Source organism: Macrobrachium nipponense, chromosome 47 (assembly GCF_015104395.2).
Source record: "Macrobrachium nipponense isolate FS-2020 chromosome 47, ASM1510439v2, whole genome shotgun sequence".
Lineage (NCBI taxonomy): Eukaryota > Metazoa > Arthropoda > Malacostraca > Decapoda > Palaemonidae > Macrobrachium > Macrobrachium nipponense.
The window spans coordinates 35,835,072-35,854,971 of NC_087222.1; the positions used below are offsets into that span (position 1 = coordinate 35,835,072).

At 43.9% G+C, this 19,900-nt stretch overlaps 1 protein-coding gene across 1 annotated transcript in view; it reads left to right on the forward strand.

The window, feature by feature from the left end:
• The window catches only part of LOC135204649 (tigger transposable element-derived protein 1-like), a gene marked incomplete at its 5' end in the record, with an annotated part of 265,628 nt that overhangs the window by 57,310 nt on the left and 188,418 nt on the right, over positions 1–19,900 (forward strand). The window contains 1 exon segment of the mRNA XM_064234797.1: positions 6,738–7,684. Within this exon segment, the coding sequence (XP_064090867.1) occupies positions 6,738–7,576 (839 nt within the window). The 3' untranslated portion in view covers positions 7,577–7,684.

The window sequence follows — 19,900 nt, forward strand, 5'->3', positions numbered from 1 at the left end:
GTGCTGCATGGGTCGCCGACTCATAAAAACCCAAATAATTCGGTTAAACGTGCCAAGGGCAGCCCCTAAATAGTGTCAACTATTAATAGCAGTACTTAACTTGGATGCAGTAACAGCTTGACGTCCATGATGGTAAAAAAGGGTTTCCAAAACAAGAGAACACATCACAGCAAAGAAAAACTGTGCAGCGTAGACGTGAGGGGCGCTAGCCGTAGCGGTAGCGGGTAGTGAGCTTTAGGTCGGCTCCTCTCTAGTTGAGGTTATTTGAAGAAGGAAGAGACTAAATGGAAAAGGACCTGTGGTAGTGGTTTCAATTGCCCCAGAAACCATACCGACACCTTATAATAAAGGTGAGCAAGCCAGAATAATCTGGCATTTCCAATTTAGCTTTTCTCTGGTATTATAGCAATATTTTACCTTAGAAATAGTGCTAAAGGAACCTATTTCACGGAGCGACACAGGCTGAGCCAGAAATATATATATATATATATATATATTATATATATATATATATATATATATATATATAGTTACGAGATAAGAATCTCGTATTTCATTTGATAAGCATCAAGCCAAAGTGGTAGGCAAACTGATACACACTCAATCTCTCTCTCTCTCTCTCTCTCTCTCTCTCTCTCCAAGCGATCACCGGCACAGCCTCTCCTCTCTCTCTCTCAAATAATGAGAGGAATAAAGAATATCAGGTAAAAGAAAAAAGCAAGCCATCAACGAGATATGCAGAGATGTCAGCAAAAAATTTCAAAGCCTCAGCTCCAAGATACTACTCAAGAGATAATAACTGTATTTAGTATGCAAGAGGATATTGCAGATACGGAGAAAATTGCAGATTCAGACACAAAATTAATAATTATGATGAAGGAAGATCAAATATTATGGAAAAGTTGGATTTTTTAATGTCAGAATTTCTGGAAATGAAGAAAAGAACAACATACCAGAACAGGAAAGAGACGTGGGAAAATCCTTATTATTACCCATATTAAATGAAAGAGAAAACATGCAAACCATCATAGTGATGAATGCGCAGGGTTTAGTTACGAGTAACTCAAAAAGAAAAATAGAGTACTTGGAAGAACTAACCCAAGTTGAAAATAAAATAGATATAATGAATATAAGTGAAACCTGGTATTCCCAAGAGACTGGGAATGATGATCAAATAAAAGGGTTCCAAACTTATAGATCAGATAGAAAAAATAGGAATCAAGGGGGAACTGCTATCTATGGGAAAGACAAAAAACAAGGAAAAATATATGAGAAATATAGTAACTCAGAATGTGAACTAATAGCAGTAGAATTTGAATCTGAAAAATTAATGAACATAGTAATATATAGACCCCCTAATACTAAAGAGTTTGACATAATAATAGAAACATTGGATGATATATGTAGAAATCATAAGGACTGGACTATTCTCCTATCCGAGACTTTAACTTTCCTTTCGTAGACTGGAAAGAACGAATAGGAGATTGTGTTTGTATTTATACATATAAAAAAGAGAGTAATAATAGTGCAGAAGATAAGAGGCAATTCGGAAAGCTATTAGATATGCTACTAGAATACAACATTCAACAAATAAATCACCTGCCAACAAGAAAGGAAAATACTCTAGACCTAGTAATTGTGAACGAGGTGAATTATGTTAAAGAAATAATAGTTTATAATGCGAGTATTTCAGACCATAATGTCATAGAATTAACAGTCCATTCCAAAGCAAGTGAAAACAGAGATAAGCAAGAAATGAAAAAGTGGGAAGGATATGGAAAATACAACTTCTACAGTAAAAATATAAAATGGTCAGAAATAAATGAAGAATTAAACAAAGATTGGGATAACATTTTCGTAAGTGATGATATAAAGGTAAATACGGAGATATTATATAAAATATTAGAGAAAATAGTGGATAAATATATACCGAAGAAGAAAAGTAAACATCAGTCATGCATACCAAGAGACAGAAGGATCTTGTTCCAGAAAATCAGAAAGTGGAAAAAAGGTCTTGCAAAAGAAAAAAAATGCATGGAAAGTGATAGAACTAAAAAGTAAGACAGAAAATGCAGAACAAAAGATTATACAATCAAAAGAAAATGAAAAACATAACTTGGAAGAAAAAACCTAGTAAATATCAAGGAAAACCCAAAACTATTATACACATATGCGAAAAAGATGAATAAAAGAAGAATAGAAATAGGCCCTCTAAGAATTGAAGGGAGATTAACGAATGAGAAAAAGGAAATATTTAACATATTGGCAGAACAATATAAGAGAGAATTCACCCCTAGAATTGATAATGAAGATAATGATATAGAAGTAAGGGATGAAAATAGTGAATATTTAGCAGACATAGATATTAATGAAGCTGATATTGTGCAGGCTATTAATGAAATTAAAATTGGAGCTGCAGCCGGGCCTGATGGTGTCCCTGCTATTTTGTTAAAGAAAGTAGTTCATTCTATCGCAAAGCCACTTGCAATATTATTAAGACAAAGTGTAGATACAGGCAAGATTTATGATGAGCACAAATTAGCATATATTACCCCTACTTTCAAAAGTGGATCAAGACTAGAGGCAAGTAATTATAGGCCTGTGAGTCTAACATCACATATTATGAAAGTGTATGAAAGGGTAATGAAAAATATTATGAAACATTTAATAAAAAATAATTTGTTTAATAAAGGACAACATGGTTTCGTATCCGGAAAAAGTACACAAACCCAACTGTTAGTCCACTGTGAGAACATATACAAAAATATGAAAAGCGGAAATGAAACAGATGTGGTTTATCTAGACTTTGCAAAAGCTTTTGACAAGGTAGACCATAATATATTAGCGAAGAAAATTGTAATATAGTGGATAAAGTAGGAAGATGGTTAAAAGAATTTTTACACAACAGAAAACAGATAGTTATTGCAAACGATGAGAAATCGGATGAAGCTAAGGTAATATCCGGTGTGCCACAAGGTACGGTGTTAGCTGCATTACTGTTTGTTATTATGATTGCAGACATAGACAGTAATGTTAAGGACTCGGTAGTGAGTAGTTTCGCCGATGATACAAGAATAAGTAGAGAAATTACATATGATGAAGATAGGAACGCGCTACAAAGAGACCTTAACAAAGTATATGATTGGGCAGAGGTAAATAGGATGGTATTTAACTCTGATAAATTTGAATCAATAAATTATGGAGACAGAGAAGGAAAGCTATATGAATATAGGGGATAATCACAAATAAGGAAGCAGTTAAAGACCTTGGTGTGATGATGAATAGGAACATCTTATGCAATGATCAAATAGCAATTCTGTTGGCAAAATGTAAAGCAAAAATGGGAATGTTGTTACGGCACTTCAAACAAAAAAAGCTGAACACATGATTATGCTTTATAAAACATAGTTTGTAGTCCACTTGAATATTACAATATGATATGGTCCCACACTATCAAAAGGATATTGCACAAATAGGGAGTGTACAAAGGTCCTTTACAGCTAGAATAGAAGAAGTTAAGGATCTTGACTACTGGGAAAGACTACAATCCTTAAAATTATATAGTCTAGAAAGGAGAAGAGAACGCTACATGATGATTCAGGCATGGAAACAGATAGAAGGAATAGTCGAAAACATCATGGAGCTAAAAATATCAGAAAGAGCAAGCAGAGGTAGATTAATAGTGCCCAAAACTATACTAGGAAAAATAAGGAAAGCACACAGGACATTAATCCACTACGCACCAGCATTGATAATGCAGCGTCTATTCAATGCGTTGCCAGCTCATCTGCGGAATATATCAGAGTGAGTGTAGCTGTGCTTAAGAATAAGCCCGACAAATATCTAAGCTGCATCCCAGACCATCCAAGATTGGAAGGTGCAAAATATACCGGAAGATGTACTAGCAACTCTCTGGTAGACATTAGAGGTGCCTCACACTGAGGGACCTGGGGCAACCCGAACAGGATGTAAGGTCTGTAAGGTAAGATCATCTATCTGTTTACCTCATGGTAACAGAAGTCTGTAGCCTAGTCTTCCACACATCACACCTGCCGCTGCAATGATGAAGAATGATATTCTTCAGACAATCTGAGTTTATCTTCTAAAGGACATTTAGAAATTTGTAAGGTGTGCAATTTTTCTTTGTTCACCCGAATTGTAAATGAATAATGGAAGACTTCGCCTGTTCCCCTCCCTCCGCCAGCTCTGCTTCCAAGGTAAATAGAAATGTCCTCCCTGATCCAGCCCATCAGAAGCGTTCTTCAGGCAGTACAATCCTGTGTTTCATTACTGAAAAGATGCTCCGCTGTCATTGCAAACTCCGACTTTCTCACCAAACAGCAATGAAATAGCACTTTAGCTTTTCAGTCCTCTGTAAAACAACTGGTTGGTGTCATCGATGGGACTTTTTCTCGTTGAGAATCTTGAGAATTTACTTCTCTTGATTCAGCTGTGAAGACATAGGTCCGCATTCACTTTAGTCTTTCACTATCATATAGTATTGTTTCTCCTTAGTTGGGATTCAGCTACTTTGAGAACTTCTGTCTTGCCATCATGGACCTCGGTCTCTAGAAGGCAATTGACTATCGTCTGATGTGTGCATGCATTGAGAGAATGATCATCTCTTCTCCCAACATCGGTGGCGAACGAGATAGACGAATTGTATGGTTGTTATCAGCATAACCCTTCAAAAGGCAGGTTTCATGTTGTGACTATGTCTCAGATGCGTGGCACCGTACTGACTACCGAGCCCAGTCAGTTGGCATCTGTTGAAGAATCCGAGTCCATCATGAGCTATGCTGTGGACTTTGTATTGGTTGATAAAGATCATTCATTACTTTGTCCTATTGGCGTGTTGCAGTACCCATTAAAGATCAACACCCATCATGGAGTGTCGGTGTCTTTTCCACTGCGGACTACCATTGAAGAAGTGTCCGGTGACTCGTCTTTCTCCGAGTCTTAAGAGACCGCGAGAGACTTCTCTGCAGTTGGATAGTCTAGTGGATAGCTACATTTCATCACTCTGAAGAATATGTCAGACAGGAAGGTAGATGAGGTTTCATTGTGACTAATATATCTTTTTCCTTTGGGTCTGCTCACAGGTCAGGCGATTAATGCGGTAAGCTTACACATAGAGCTTCCTTTCTATGTTTCTTATCAGAATCATAGATGCAATCCCGCTCATTCCTCTAGCAAGGGGAAGAAGGAGACTAGCAATAATGCAAACCCTTCCCAGAACTTTGCATTAATGCCTCCGACTCTAAATATTTTTCACAGCCCATTTTCGGACGAGTTACAATTCCTCAATCATTTCGAAAAGGCCCAGAAGTCTGACTCTTGATCATGCAGCTCCTATACTCCGATCAAGTTGTCAGAGGCAAGGTACTCCTCCTCGCTTTTACGGCCAGGAGGAATAGCCCAGGTGTGCAGAACTCCAGTCAGTTCTAGAGGCTCACTCAGATTTCTCCCACCAATCAATGAGTCTTCCTGATGTAAAGAACTAAGGGTTTGTACATCGTGTAGGAACAAATCATAATTTTTTAAAGTAAATTGTATTTTTCCTAACTATACAAACCTGAGGTCCTTTACATGAGGACTTACTTTTGGCGTAGCTGGAATTACGGCCGTTAAATTCTTGAACAAGGTGGTTAGGCAGTAAATACTGTGTACCTACCTGCCTGCCAGGATGTAAACACTCCAATTTGCCTTTTCGCCCAGGTTCAGATTGAGGGGTGGCATGAGGTGGGCATAAATGTAAAGGACCTCAGGTTTGTATAGTTAGGAAAAATACAATTTACTTTAAAAAATTATGATATTGAACAGTATTCATGCTAATAGTGTTTTGTAATGTTGGAGTATGTCGGAGGATGATGTATCTATCACATGAATGCCTTTGATCATGGCTTACATGCCTTATATGGCCATATGGTCCAGTCCCCTTCGAGTGCCATTTTCTGTGTTTTTTTTGCAAAAAGCAAAGTTATTACGTACTGAATTCATGTAGGACAGTGTACATAATAGCTAATTAGTATAGTTTTGTGATATTGGTAAATGTTGTAGGATGTTGTGCGTATCAAGTGCTTGCCCTCGGAAGTGGCTGAGATGCTTCGAGTGCCGCTTTTTTTTTTTTTTTTTTTTTTTTTTTGGCAAAAGCAAAGTTATTAGGTAAACCTTGCATATTGAATAGTGTTCATGCTAGTATATGTTTTGTTTTATTGTTGGGAGGATGGTATGTTTTATTGCATGCATGCCCGGGGCATTGGCTGAGATGTGGCCCTGAGTTGCCATATGGTCCGATTCCGTTCGAGTGCCACATTTTTTTTTTTTCAGAAAAAAACAGTTATAATAACTAAATTGATGTAGGACAGTGTTTATTAATAATTAATTAGTATAGTTTTGTTTTATTATTGGAATATGTGGGAGGATGGTGTGTTTTATCGCATGCATGCCTGGGGCATTGGCTTAGATGCCCTAGTTGCCATATGGTCCGATTCCGTTCGATTGCTAAATTTTTTTTTTTTTTTTTGCAAAAAACAAAGTTATAATAACTAAGTTCATGTAGGACAGTGTTTATTTTATATAACTAATTAGTATAGTTTTGAATTTTATCGGAATATGTGGGAGGATGGTGTGTTTATCAAGTGCTTGCCTGGGGCATTGGCTGAGATGCTCATATATGGTCATATGTCAGAGTTTCCTTCAAGTACTCTTTTGGATGTTGTTTTGCTTTTTTTCAGTTATGGCCTCAAAGACACAGAGACCTCTAGGTGAAGATGCTATCAACACACTTCTGATTCAATTTGAAAGTGACGTTGAGGACAACTTGGAGGTTCAGTCTGAGGGCAAGGAGGAGGAGGCATTCGCCATCTTTGTGGAAGAAGAGGATATGGATGACCCGAATCAGGGACAAACTGAGTTAGAGGGAGATGAGGAGAGGGAAGAGGAGGCTACACCTGGACCCTCAACCTCTCGGGATGAGGACATGCTCTCCCCGGTCGAGATTAGGAGCAGGAAGAGGAGGAGGGGTGACCTCCAGCCAGCCTGGGGAGCTCCTATACACCGCATTGGAGCTGAAGTTGTTGAGGCTTGTGATGGGACCAGGTGGTGGAGAGATCCCAAAGCCTCCCTCCCCCCTTTGTTTATGTCAAGGATTGAACCAGGGGGTCCCACTGATGCCACCGCAGGGGTGGTAAGAGTGAGCGACATTTTCTCGCTCTTCTTGTCTGATCACATGCTAGCAGAGATTGTTGTGCATTCCAATGAGCAACTAGCCCTTTTGAGGAGTAATTATCGTCATAAGGACAATGTTGCCCTCAGGGACATGGACCTGAGGGAACTGAAGGCGTTCATTGGGATCCTGATAATGTCGGCAGTGAGGTCAGACAATCACGCCACAACAAGTGACATGTGGGACATTCCAGAGGGCAATCCTTTGTATAGGTGTACAATGAGCGAGCATCGTTTCACCCTGCTGACGAGAGTTATTTGTTTTGACGATTCAGCCACCAGAACGGAGCGAGCAAGGGACAGATCGCCTTGCCCCAATTCGAAAAGTCTTCGATCATGTGGTGGCTAATTGTCGGAAGAATTACTCCCCAGGGCCCCATCTCACTGTTGATGAACAGCTTGTCCCATTTAAGGGCCGCTGCCCCTTTAAGATGTATATTCCGAGCAAGCCAGCCAAGTAAGTTCGCAGATTTAATTTTTTTTTTTTTCATGTAATTCCTTTTTTATTTATTTATAATTGTTTCTTTGATTATATAATATGTTCTTATAGGAATAAGAATTGAAATATGATATTTTATGTGTATAAAATAGAAAATATGTTACCTCTCTCTCTCTCTCTCTCTCTCGTCTCTCGCTTCCTCCCCCTCCTCCCTCTCCCCCCCCCCCCCCCTCCCTCCTTCATCTCTCTCTCTCTCGTCTTTCTCTTATATCCTCTAATTATTCTCTCTCTAATCTATTTTCTCCTTTCTCTCTCTCCTCTCCCTCTATTTATATTTATATTATATTTATATTAATATATATATTATATATAATAATATATATATATCATATATATATAATAATATATAGATATAGAGCAGATTTAGAGATTGAGATTATATGTATAGGATATATATATTATATATTATCTATATATATATTATATATAAATAATAGATCATATATTATCCTAACAGGCCAGTCCCCCGCAGCTTACGATGGGTTCGGCTTACGACATTACCGAAAGTTACAACGCTTTGTCAATTCTGTTTGTATCATAAATTATTTTCCAGGGTTACGACGCCTACAACGCTGATCTGGCAGAAGAAATATGACTCCAAAAATGCAAAATAATCAATATTTGAAGGTTTTTTGATGAAAAATGCAATAAGAATGCAGTTTACATGGTTTTCAATGCACCCAAAGCATTAAAAGTAAGATTTTCTTATAATTTTTGACAATGTTCTGGCTTACAACAATTTTCGGCTTACATGCATCTCAAGAACGGAACCCCCGTCATAACCCAGGGACTGCCTGTATATATATATATATATATATATATATTATATATATATATATATATATATATATATATATATATATATATATATATATATATATATATATTACTATACTTATATATATATATATATCTATATATATCTATATATATATATATATATATATATATATATATATATATATATATATATATATCTAATATATATAGATATCTATATATATATATATATATATATATATATATATATATATATATATATATATATATATTTATATATATTCTATACATATATTATATATATATATATATATATATATATATATGTATATATATATATATATATATATATATATATATATATATAGATATATATATATATATATATATATTTGCAGGAAATGCGTACCAGACACCCCCATGTATAGTTAGAATCCACGAATGTTTAGAACCCCCTCTAAAAATGCTTATAAACTCCTATCCTGAATGTGGAAACACCAAAGTATCCCTGAAAAGATCATCCTACATCAAATATACATTAAAATATCGTCCTATTGTGGTTCATATTAATCTTTGAAATATTATTGATACTGTTTTAAAGTAAATCATACATTTTATGGATATAAATACCTATGTACGTACTGCATGAATTAGTTACATATATGAAAATAATCCAGTCCCCCCATAAGTATTCAGTCATGCACGTTTTCTTTCATACAATTACTATGTAAGAGGTCCAGTTTTTTTTTTTTTTTTTTTTTTTACAAAGGAAGCAGTTGTATGTAAAATCATAAAAGATAGAAAGAACAAAATATGTATGAACATTAAACAATTAATTTACACTAGTACAACATATGTAAATAGGGTACTCACCAGTGATGAATGTTGAATAAAGAAGATGATGATGAATTAGCCGTGCAGTCTGATGAATGATGATGAAGATATGACTGCACAGCTAAGTAGAGGAGTTACATATCCTCTGAGGGCGCCTCTTCACCTTCAGGAGGCACTTTGGGAGGCAGTGACTCGGGCGATTCAGGAGGCACTACTTCAGGCGATTCGGGAGGCTTTGGAGGGTCCTTCTTTGTTCGTATGATAAACATTGTGATTGGCAGCTGCTGCTGTTGCTTCTTCATGGTGGTGAGGGCTTGATTATAGGGTTCCAATGCTGTATCAAGAATATTAGAAAACTTGAAGGAGCGTTCCATATAAGGATCCCATGTTGCAACAAACTCCTGGAGGTCATTTATCATTTTTTTAACTTGGGACAGGCGTTCCAAAGTCAGACCCTCCTCCTCCTCCTGTTCCTTTCCTGAACCTGGAGTTTCTTCTTCCTCGCTGGCAGACTTCATCAGCTCTTCCAAGTCCTGGTCTGTCAGGGGGTCAGAGTGGATCAATGAGCGTGCCAACTTCTTCCTCAGTGATATCGTCAAAGCCCTCACCACCATGAATTATTGCCTTATTCATAGCCGAATGCTGGATTTTCTGAGGAAAAAAGCCTGTATAATTATGGACACAGTCTGGCCACAACTTACTCTAGCAGGCTTTCAGGGTCTCCTTCATCTCATTTAGTGACCAGTCAATGACAGACAGACATGTGGGAATCATGAATTTACGCCAATAATCTTTCAGCGTAAATTCACTGGCACGGTCCATTGCATCAAGATGTTGGAGGGAGTTCCCGGTGTAGAGTACCTTGAAGGCACGGATGACGCCCTGACCCATAGGCTGGAGGAGAGAGGTGGTGTTGGGAGGGAGGAACTCAAGCTGGACTCCCTTGAAATAAAGATCAATAGGGTGGTTGTCCATTATGAGCAAGACCTTGAAGTTAATGTCCAAATCGGCCAGGTATTGCCTAACTTGAGGAGTAAAGCTCTGGTGGAGCCAGTGCTCCATAAGGACTTTGGTGACCTAGGCCTTGGGATTATGCATCCAGAAGACGGGCAGTAATGCCTTGTTATTGTTCTTAAGTGCCATGGGATTTGCAGCCTTGTAAATGAGGCCTGGTTTCAGCATAAAACCAGCTGCATTCCCGCACATCAGGAGGGTCACCCTGTCCTTTTATGCCTTTAATCCAGAGGCTTTAGATTCATCTTTCATAAGGTATGTCCTGGACGGCATTTTCTTTCCAGAACAGGCCGGTTTTCTTCCATATTGAACATGTTCTGGGTGATATCCTCTCCTTTATTGTTTTCATGAAGGCCTCTGGATATTTTGCAGCTGCCTCTTTGTCTGCAGATGCAGCTTCCCCATGCAGGGAAACAGACTTTAGGTGGAACCTTTTCTGGAACCGGTGGAACCTTCCTTTGCTCGCCTGAAATCCTTGGGGAGCTGAGGACAGTCCCGGTTGTGGCTCTTCTTCTTCCTCTTCCTCTTCTCTTCTCTTCAGGAGCTGGTTCTTCAAAGCCCAAAAATTCCAATGTCCATTCTTCATCGCCTTCCAGTGCCTCTATATCTTCGGCTTCGGCTTCCTCTTCCTCACCACCTTGTGAAGCAGTAGGAGTTGATAGCTGCTGGTAGAGCTGTCATGCTTTTTGGCGTATGATCTTGGAGTCAAGGGGCACGTTCTTCTTCCTGCAGTCCTTGACCCAGAACACGAGTGCAGATTCCATTTTCACGATGGTTTTGTCTCTCACTGTGGACACAGCCTGTGTGGTGCCATAGTATGTCATACTTACACTTTTCTTATGACATTTTCTTTTTTCTTTATGTTATTCTCACTGTGCTCTCATTCACCTTTGAAAAATGGCAGCCGACTGCGGCGTAACTTTTTCCCTCCTTCAACATATCGAGAAGTTTCACCCTCTCGTCGAGCTTCATTATGGTCTTCTTTCTTTTAGCTTCATGGCCAGAAGCCTTAGAAGGAGCAGGGTGCGTTTTAGGGGCCATTTTCGGCACGATGCACAGATATTTGCTGATGCGTAAACAAGAGCTTAGCGCTTACATTCGCATATACCCGTAACTTTCTGCGCAGTGAGGCTGCTTGGGTACTAGATGCGCGATACCCACAATTCCATCTCCGTGAAATGGGGCCAGGGTTCAACCAATCAACGCCAAGTGTACAGCCAATGAGCGACAAGGAAAATGAATGCTGCTCCTGGATTGGCTGCTGTGCAGACAACAGCCAAGAGCATTTTTAAAGTATCATTTCGTTTGGATACTGCTCTAAGAAGGCGTCACGGTATCATATGATTGTTTATTTGGGGAAAGTTGGTTTGGGTAGAGCATCTTTTTAGAAAACCCAATTTTGTTACTGACATTATGCTGTGTTTACATGAAAGTATTACAGAACTGTAATATTTGAAAATTAATAAAGCTATTTTCATCATAAAAATGTATTTTCATACAATGAACTTACCTGTCAGATATATACATAGCTAAGACTCCGTCGTCCCAGCTATGTATATATCTGCTGCCAGGTATAATGTATGAACTTTATTGTATTATAACAATATCATTTTGTCACGAAAATATACTTATTATGTACAGTGGTACCTCGAGATACGAAAGGCTCAACTTATGAAAAACTCGAGATACGAAAGCCAATACGAAAAATGTAACGGCTCTACATACGAAAAGTTTCAAGATACGAAAGGTTTCTGAAAGTCCCCCGAACCACCGATAACAATTTGAAACTCGCGCACCGCCATCGTTAGTAGACTCGCCACCATCCTCCTGCTCTCCCATTAGTTCCTGATGCTAGTCACTGCCATGAGATCCTTCTCTCCTATTGGACAGCATCCCTCCCATCATGCATCTATGTACATATGTATACGTGGTGGCGTGCCTACCTAGTCCACTTCGTACCAGCATCGTTATCGTACGCACGCGGTATTCGTTTGGTCCAACGATTTCGTTTATTAACGTAAATTCGTTAGTGATTTCGTTGCAGTATACTTATTATCGTGTTGCGCGAAAACTTTATTGTGTACTTATACGTAAATTACGTACAAGATAACGTAGTCATGGGTCCCAAGAAAGTTGAAATTCACGGAAAGAAGTGCATGCTCTCTTTGGAGACAAAGATGGTGATCATCAAGAAGTATAAAGCTGGTATGCGATTGAGTGTGATGATCGCCAAGGAATACGGCCGTAATCCGTCGACAATAGGCACCATCCTTAAACAGAAGGATGCCATCAAAGCAGCTACACCATCGAAGGGCATCACTATTTTGTCCAGCAAGAGGACCCACGTGCACAACGAGATGGAAAGGCTTCTTCTTGTCTGGATAAAAGACAAAGAAATCGCTGGCGATGTGGTAACGGAGACGGCAATCGCCCACAAGGCCAGCGCTATTTTCGGCGATTTGATTGCGCAGGCGGAAGACGACGGAGGGGAAGTGACTTCAACGCAAACCCCAGAGTTCAAGGCTTAGCATGGCTGGTTCGAGAAATTCCGTAAACGAACTGGCATCCATTCGGTGGTGCTTCATGGGGAGGCTGCCAGCTCAGACACGAAAGCGGCCGAAGCATTTAAGAAGACTTTCGACGAGATGATGACCAAGGAAGGCTACAGTTCTCAGCAGGTTTTCAACTGTGATGAGACTGGCCTTTTTTGGAAAAAAATGCGTTGTCGGACGTACATCACGGAGGAAGAGAAGAAGCTACCCGGGCATAAGCCTATGAAAGACAGGCTTACGGTCGCACTTTGTTCGAACCCCAGTGGGGATTGCAAGGTGAAGCCCCTACTGGTCTATCATTCCGAGACTCCTCGAGCCTTCAAGGCCCACAAAGTGCTTAAGGAGAAGCTTCCAGTGATGTGGAGGGCTAATGCAAAAGCCTGGGTAACGAGGCTTTTGTTCACCGAGTGGGTAAATCTGTGTTTCGGCCCGACAGTGAAGAAATTTTTGGAAGAGAAGCGCCTCCCCCTGAAATGTCTGCTAGTGTTGGACAATGTCCGTCCCCACCCTCCTGGCCTCGAGGAAGATATCCTAGCGGAGTATTCCTTCGTCAAGATTCTTTTTCTTCCGCCCAACACCACCCCTCTCCTCCAGCCCGTGGACCAGCAAGTGATAGCGAACTTTAAGAAGCTGTATACGAAACATCTTTTAAAGAGATGTTTCGACATCACCGATACCACAAACCTCACCTTGCGTCAATTTTGGAAGGAACATTTCGACATCATCATTTGTACCCGACTCATCGACCAAGCTTGGCAGGAGGTTTCGAGGCGAACCTTGAATTTCTCATGGAGGAAACTCTGGCCTGATGCCGTATCCGCCCGAGACTTCGAGGGATTCGACGTGGGCGAAGCTGGTGCTGCAGAGTCTGAAACAGTTGGCGATCCCGAAACTGTTTTGGAAACTAGATCTTGATGAGATCGTTGCATTCGGCAAGTTCATGGGGCTGGTTGTGACGAGGACGACATCAACGACCTTCTCGAGGAGCACTGAGAGGAGCTTACGACGGATGACCTGAAGGAGTTGGAGGCCATGCAACATAACGTCATTCAAGAGGAATTCTCTAGCAGCGGCGAGGAAGAGGAGGAGGACCCTATGACAATGGCAGAAATTAAGGTTGTCCTAGCCGCTTTTCATAAAGTGCAATCGTTTATTAAAAAAAAGACACCCCGAAAAGGCTCACACAGGTCGTATGCTTGCGCAGTTCGATGACGTTTGCCTAAGTCGTTTCAGGAACATTGTGAAAAGTAGGGAGAAGCAATCTTCCTTGGATCGTTATTTTTTAAAGAGGCCTTTAGCATTAGCAGGAGTAAGCAAAAAGGAAGAACCAAGTGATAAAAAACAGAAAGTTGAAAGCAAAAAGGAAGAACCAAGTGATGAAAAACAGAAAGTTGAAAGCAAAAAGGAAGAACCAAGTGATAAACAGAACATTGAAAGTGGTAATGAAGTTGAAATTCTGTAAAAAAAAAAAAAAAAAAAAAAAAGCCTACATAAAGTAAAAAAAAGTTAAAAATCAAAAAAAGAAAAAAAATTTTTAATTTTAGTTTTTTGTAAAGTTAAGTGTTACAGTTTTGTTAATGTGTTTCATAAATTTTAGTTTATGTATGTTTTCCTTACATTTTTTTATGTGTTTTCGTAAAGTTAAGTGTACGTACGTATCTGCCGTTTGTCCTCCTCCTCCTCCTCTGCCGCCACTTTCGGAGATAGCCTCACTCGAAAGGTAAGCTTCCACATTTTACGTACGGTATTTCTTGTATACCATGTACACTAAATACACTTTATTTACAGGTTATTTTTGCATTTGTTATTAATTTAGGTATTGAATGGTCCAAATTGTTGTAGTATTTCATTGTTTATAGGTCAATTTAGCTTTATTATGAAATTTACTGGGGTGTTTTTGGAGGGCTTGGAACGGATTAGCCATTTTACATGTAAAATGTGGTCCAAGATACGAAAACCTCATGATACGAAGGGCGCCTCGTAACGGATTAATTTCGTATCTCGTGGTACTACTGTACATATGAAAAATGCACGTATATGTACTGCGTGCCGCAGACAGAAAAATATGTACCTTTTTACATATAGGTAATCATTGTCTTACAAATTTTGGACATGGTCTGCATACTTTTATTATCGTCCTAAAACATTACATACATAAATTTAGAAATCATCTTAAAACATTTCATAAAATGTACAGTCTGCACAATGCGTACCCAATTGACCCAATGTGTATGTATATAAGTTCAATGGTCTCTCGTGTGTGCGTTTGTTCCGGTACGATATACAAACCATCGGTCCTTTACAATAGGAAGGTAACTAGCGGCAGCTGGACGGTCGTAAGCTTCGAACAAGGGAGTTCGGTAGTTAACTGCTTGTCCGACAGTGCGCGCACCGCGCGACTGGGAGGTGAAGAGCCACTTTTGCTTTCGGCCTTGTGGTGTGAGGACGTGCTCGCCATGGCGCTCTGCCCGCTTCATCGTCGTATGCTTTATTGGATTATTGTGATTTATTCTACTACTGGTTTGTTTGTGTATGAAAGTAAAACTGTAATTACTGCTTTTGATTTTTCATATAATTGTGATTGTGTATCATGGATCAAGGATTGGATCAATCTCCGCGCCCCCACATCAACCGGCGACTGTGCCCTGGGGTGGGAGGCTGCAAATGTGGAAAATTCAGGTCCTTTCCCGAAATAGATCCTCATGTCCTTTGCGCTCGGTGCCGAGGGCGGGAATGCTCTCGGGCCGAGCCTTGTGTGATACTATTTGATTGGTCGGAGATGCAGTGGGGTTGTACGAGGGCAGGAAGAAGCGAAGGCCGCCAAGGAGTCGTCGGAAAACTCTCCCGCGACTCCTTTGGTAACCGATACTTCATCTACTTTCTTGCCCCCTGCTCAGCTCCCACGTATGGCACCTTCCCCTTCGGGGGTGTATCGAGGTCCTTCTCTTCGCCTGATCCGTCGAGCATAGAGGAGGGCGCTCGGTACCCCGATGTACAGTTGTATTCGGGGTCTTCCGTTCGTTTGGGGTGGGGCTCGTCTCCCCCCCCCCCGTGCGAGGGGGAACCCCTCCTGTGTACCTGACTCTTACTTTCGTAGGTGCTTCTGCTGTGGGGATGACCTTGGACAGGTGTGGGCGTCATTGGGACTGCAGGGCGTGCCGAGTATCCAGGGGCTGCTCCATCATTTGGGGAGGGGTCTGGGACGGTCACCCATGGGAGTGGTGACCACAACCACCACCACTATCTCTACTCCAGGGTACGCCGCCCCTCCTCACCTGGTATATACCCCACGTGATGTCAGTGACTCCTACAGCCTCCGTGCAGGGGCCGATTGCTGCCGTACCGAGGATTGGGCGTGTCGCCGCCGCCTGGGTTTTGTCGTGCTGCCTCCCCCGGACTTCCGCTGCCCAAAGAGCTTGCCCCTGGACTTGCCGCCGGTATCCAGGATGTCGCTGGCTGCTGCTGCCCCTTCCGTCCTGGCCTGGCTACCTGTGCTACCTGCCGTACTTGCGCTGATGCTGTGCTGGCTTTCCTGCTGTTCCTGCCGCTCCTGCCATTCCTGCTGTTCCCGCTGTTCCCGTACCTGCCGATGTCATCCCAGTCCATGGTGTTGCTGCCCCAGACGCTGGTCTGTCCGGACAGGTGCAGCCGGGCCCTGTTGCTTCGGCAACAGCAGCCCCGGCTCCATCCTGGATGGCTGATCTCACATCTGTCCTGAGGAAGCTGATGAAGAAGAGAAGGAGAGGAGGAAGGTGTCATCGCTGTCTTCATCGTAGTCTTCATCGTCTGCAGCCCCGCCCTCTTCCCCTTTGTCGACTTCCAAGGGTACCCCAGCCGTGGAAGAAGAAGGCTGCCTCCACCCCTCCTAAGAAGGCTCCTTCGGGAACTTCTCAGGGCCTGTCCCACTCAGGTGGGACGGGGGGTCCTTCCGCTGGTCCTCCTGCTCCTTCGGGATTAGGGCCTGTCTCTCCTTCCGCAAGGAAGAAGAAGACGGGGACCAGAGGGGTACCGGCTAACACCGGTACTTCCTCGCCTGGTGCTAGAGGTTCTGCCGCTACACCAGGTTCCGTCTCTGCCTCTTGTTCGCGAGAGGTACCGAGTGTATGGTCACCCACTAGTGGCCATGCAGCCAAGAACTAGACGCAGGGAGGCGGTAAGGCTGGCGAGTAGGACCGCTCAGGTGGACTCTCGACCAGGCCAGCGGCCGCTCTCATAGCAACCAGCCGGTTACCTGGGTTGACCTGACGGTCCCAGACCAGCCATGGGCTGAGGCTGGGAAGAGGTCCCCCGATCGCTGGCGCCAGTGGTTCGACGCGCCGTGAGGACACGCACTGGTCTCACCGCGACAGTGCAAGATCGAGTAATGGGGGACCCCAGCAGCAGTTCATCTGACGCATGAGATCGGAGCCGCTGTTCTCGGTCCAGCAGCTCTCCCCAGGGGAGCGGCGCGACCAGGCCTGCAGCTCGATCCCCACCGCGGTTTGGTGATTGCCTGCAGCCCTCCAAGCACACCGGTTCTGCCGGTGAGCGAGGGGGGAGTGTCAGGTCTTCCTCTCCTGTACCTTCAACTTCCTCGGGTTACACCGGGAAGGGCGAGGCACCGAGGAGTGATCGTGAGGGGCGCGCCCTGCATGATCCCGTCACGACGCCGTATGTACCAGGCACAGTCTTAGGATCGACCAGGTCCTACACGCAAGTGACAGGAGGAGACCGAGAGGGGTCTGTCGCCGTTCCCCTCCTGAAGGGGGAGGGTCTCGAGAGTCGCTCTTGTTCGAGGGACTTGACGGTCTAACTCCACAAGATGCCGTCACTCCGGAGATCCAGAGGAACTTGGCCGAGGTTATTGCGCTGATTCATCAGCACAACGACCTCGGGGAAGGATCGCCGCTCCCACCTTCCGAGCCCACGTCCCGGCTCGAGTCGTTTTGGGGTCCGAAGAAGGAACCCAAACCGACGGTGGGTCTGCCGCGATCAGAGCTTGCCGACTCTGTTCTAGACCAGGTGGAGTCTCTCGCCTCTGGACAGGAGGGTTTGCTGAAATCTGCGTCCATCCAAAGCTACTTCCTCCTCCTCTACTGCGACAGCGGCGTTCTTTCTACGTGCCCTCGGAGGATCCAATGCCACCCAAACAGGTGAACCCGGCGTTAGCCAGGCTAATGCCGGGTTCACCTGTTTGGGTGGCATTGGATCCTCCGAGGGCACGTAGAAACGCCGCTGTCGCAGTAGAGGAGGAGGAAGTAGCTTGGATGACCTGCCAGATTTCAGCAAACCCTCCTGTCCAGAGGCGAGAGACTCCACCTGGTCTAGAACGAGTCGGCAAGCTCTGATCGCGGCAGACCCACCGTCGGTTTGGGTTCCCTCTTCGGACCCCAAAACGACTCGAGCCGGGACGTGGGCTCGGAAGGTGGGAGCGGCGATCCTTCCTCGAGGTCGTTGTGCTGACGAATCAGCGCACTAACCTCGGCAAAGTTCCTCTGGATCTCCGGAGTGACGGCATCTTGTGGAGTTGGACCGTCAAGTCCCTCGAACAAGAGCGACTCTCGAGACCCTCCCCCTTCAGGAGGGGGGAACGGCGACAGACCCCTCTCGGTCTCCTCCTGTCACTTGCGTGTAGGACCTGGTCGATCCTAAGACTGTGCCTGGTACATACGGCGTCGTGACGGGATCATGCAGGGCGCGCCCCTCACGATCACTCCTCGGTGCCTCGCCCTTCCCGGTGTAACCCGAGGAAGTTGAAGGTACGGGAGAGGAAGACCTGACACTCCCCCCTCGCCGGGTGTGTCTCTGCAGCAGCTCCTGTCAGAGAACCTCTGGTTCTCGGAGCAAGAGGCACTAGGCCTGGAATCTACCGCTATGGCAGCTTTCCAGGCCGTCTCCTGGTTAGACCTGTGGTCCCTCACAGTGTCGAAAGTCGCAGCCACCTCCGGGAGTATTTCTCCTGAAGATGACTCGGCTTCAGGAGAGACTGCCAGTCTGGAGGAAGGGCCATTTCCTTCCTTGCCCATCAGATGGTAAACCGGTGGGCCAACCTGGTACTTCGCTGTAGGGACGCAGTCCTTACCCGAGTATCCAGGTCGGCCGGGCGTGAGGCGGCACTTGGACTACGAAACGGACCAGTGCGGAGTTCCTCCTCTCTCTTCCCAGGAGAGATGGTGGACGCTGCGGTGGAAAGGCGGCGCACTGATGACAGCGACTGCTTAGTACACCAGGCAGTCTCAAAGGCTTCTGGGCAGCCTCAAGCTACTGCGACCAAACCCAAGTGTTTGGCTAGCGCTTCCTCAGCTGCTAAGACAGTTGCCCCGTCGAAGCCCCGAGGAAGACTCTGACTTCAACTTCTGCTAAGGGAGGTTTGTCATCAGCCCCCTCCCATCCCTCCTTCTCACGAGGGGGGACTGGGAAGAAGTCGAAGAAAGGCGGGAAGCGCTAGGGACGGCGTTCCCCCTCACCTGCTGCCGGAAGGGGGGGGGGGGTGCCTGGCGAGCCATTGGGCAACATGGCAGCGCTACAGTGCCGAGTCCTTCGGGAGGGATATCTACTACCCTTCGAATCTCAGCCACCCCTCACCTCCACCCCGGTCCATCTTCAAACATACGTCCCGGGATCATCAAAGGACGTAGCTCTACGACAGGAGATCAAGACCGTGATGAGCAAACGAGCTGTAGAGATCGTCAGGGATCAATCACCGGGCTTCTACAGTCTCCTTTTCCTGGTGGAGAAAAGTCTACGGGGGGTGCTGGCGCCCGGTGATAGATCTCTCTCCTTTGAACCGTTTCGTTCGCCAGACTCGGTTCAAGATGGAGACGGAGCGTTCCGTGCTCGACTCCATCAGGGAGAACGATTTCATGCTTTCAGTGGATTTGAAGGATGCGTATTTCCAGATACCCGTCCATCAATCCTCCAGGAAGTACCTCTGCTTCATCCTCGACGGGACGGTGTACCCATTCAGGGCACTTTGCTTCGGTCTCTCAACCGCCCCACAGGTGTTCACACGAGT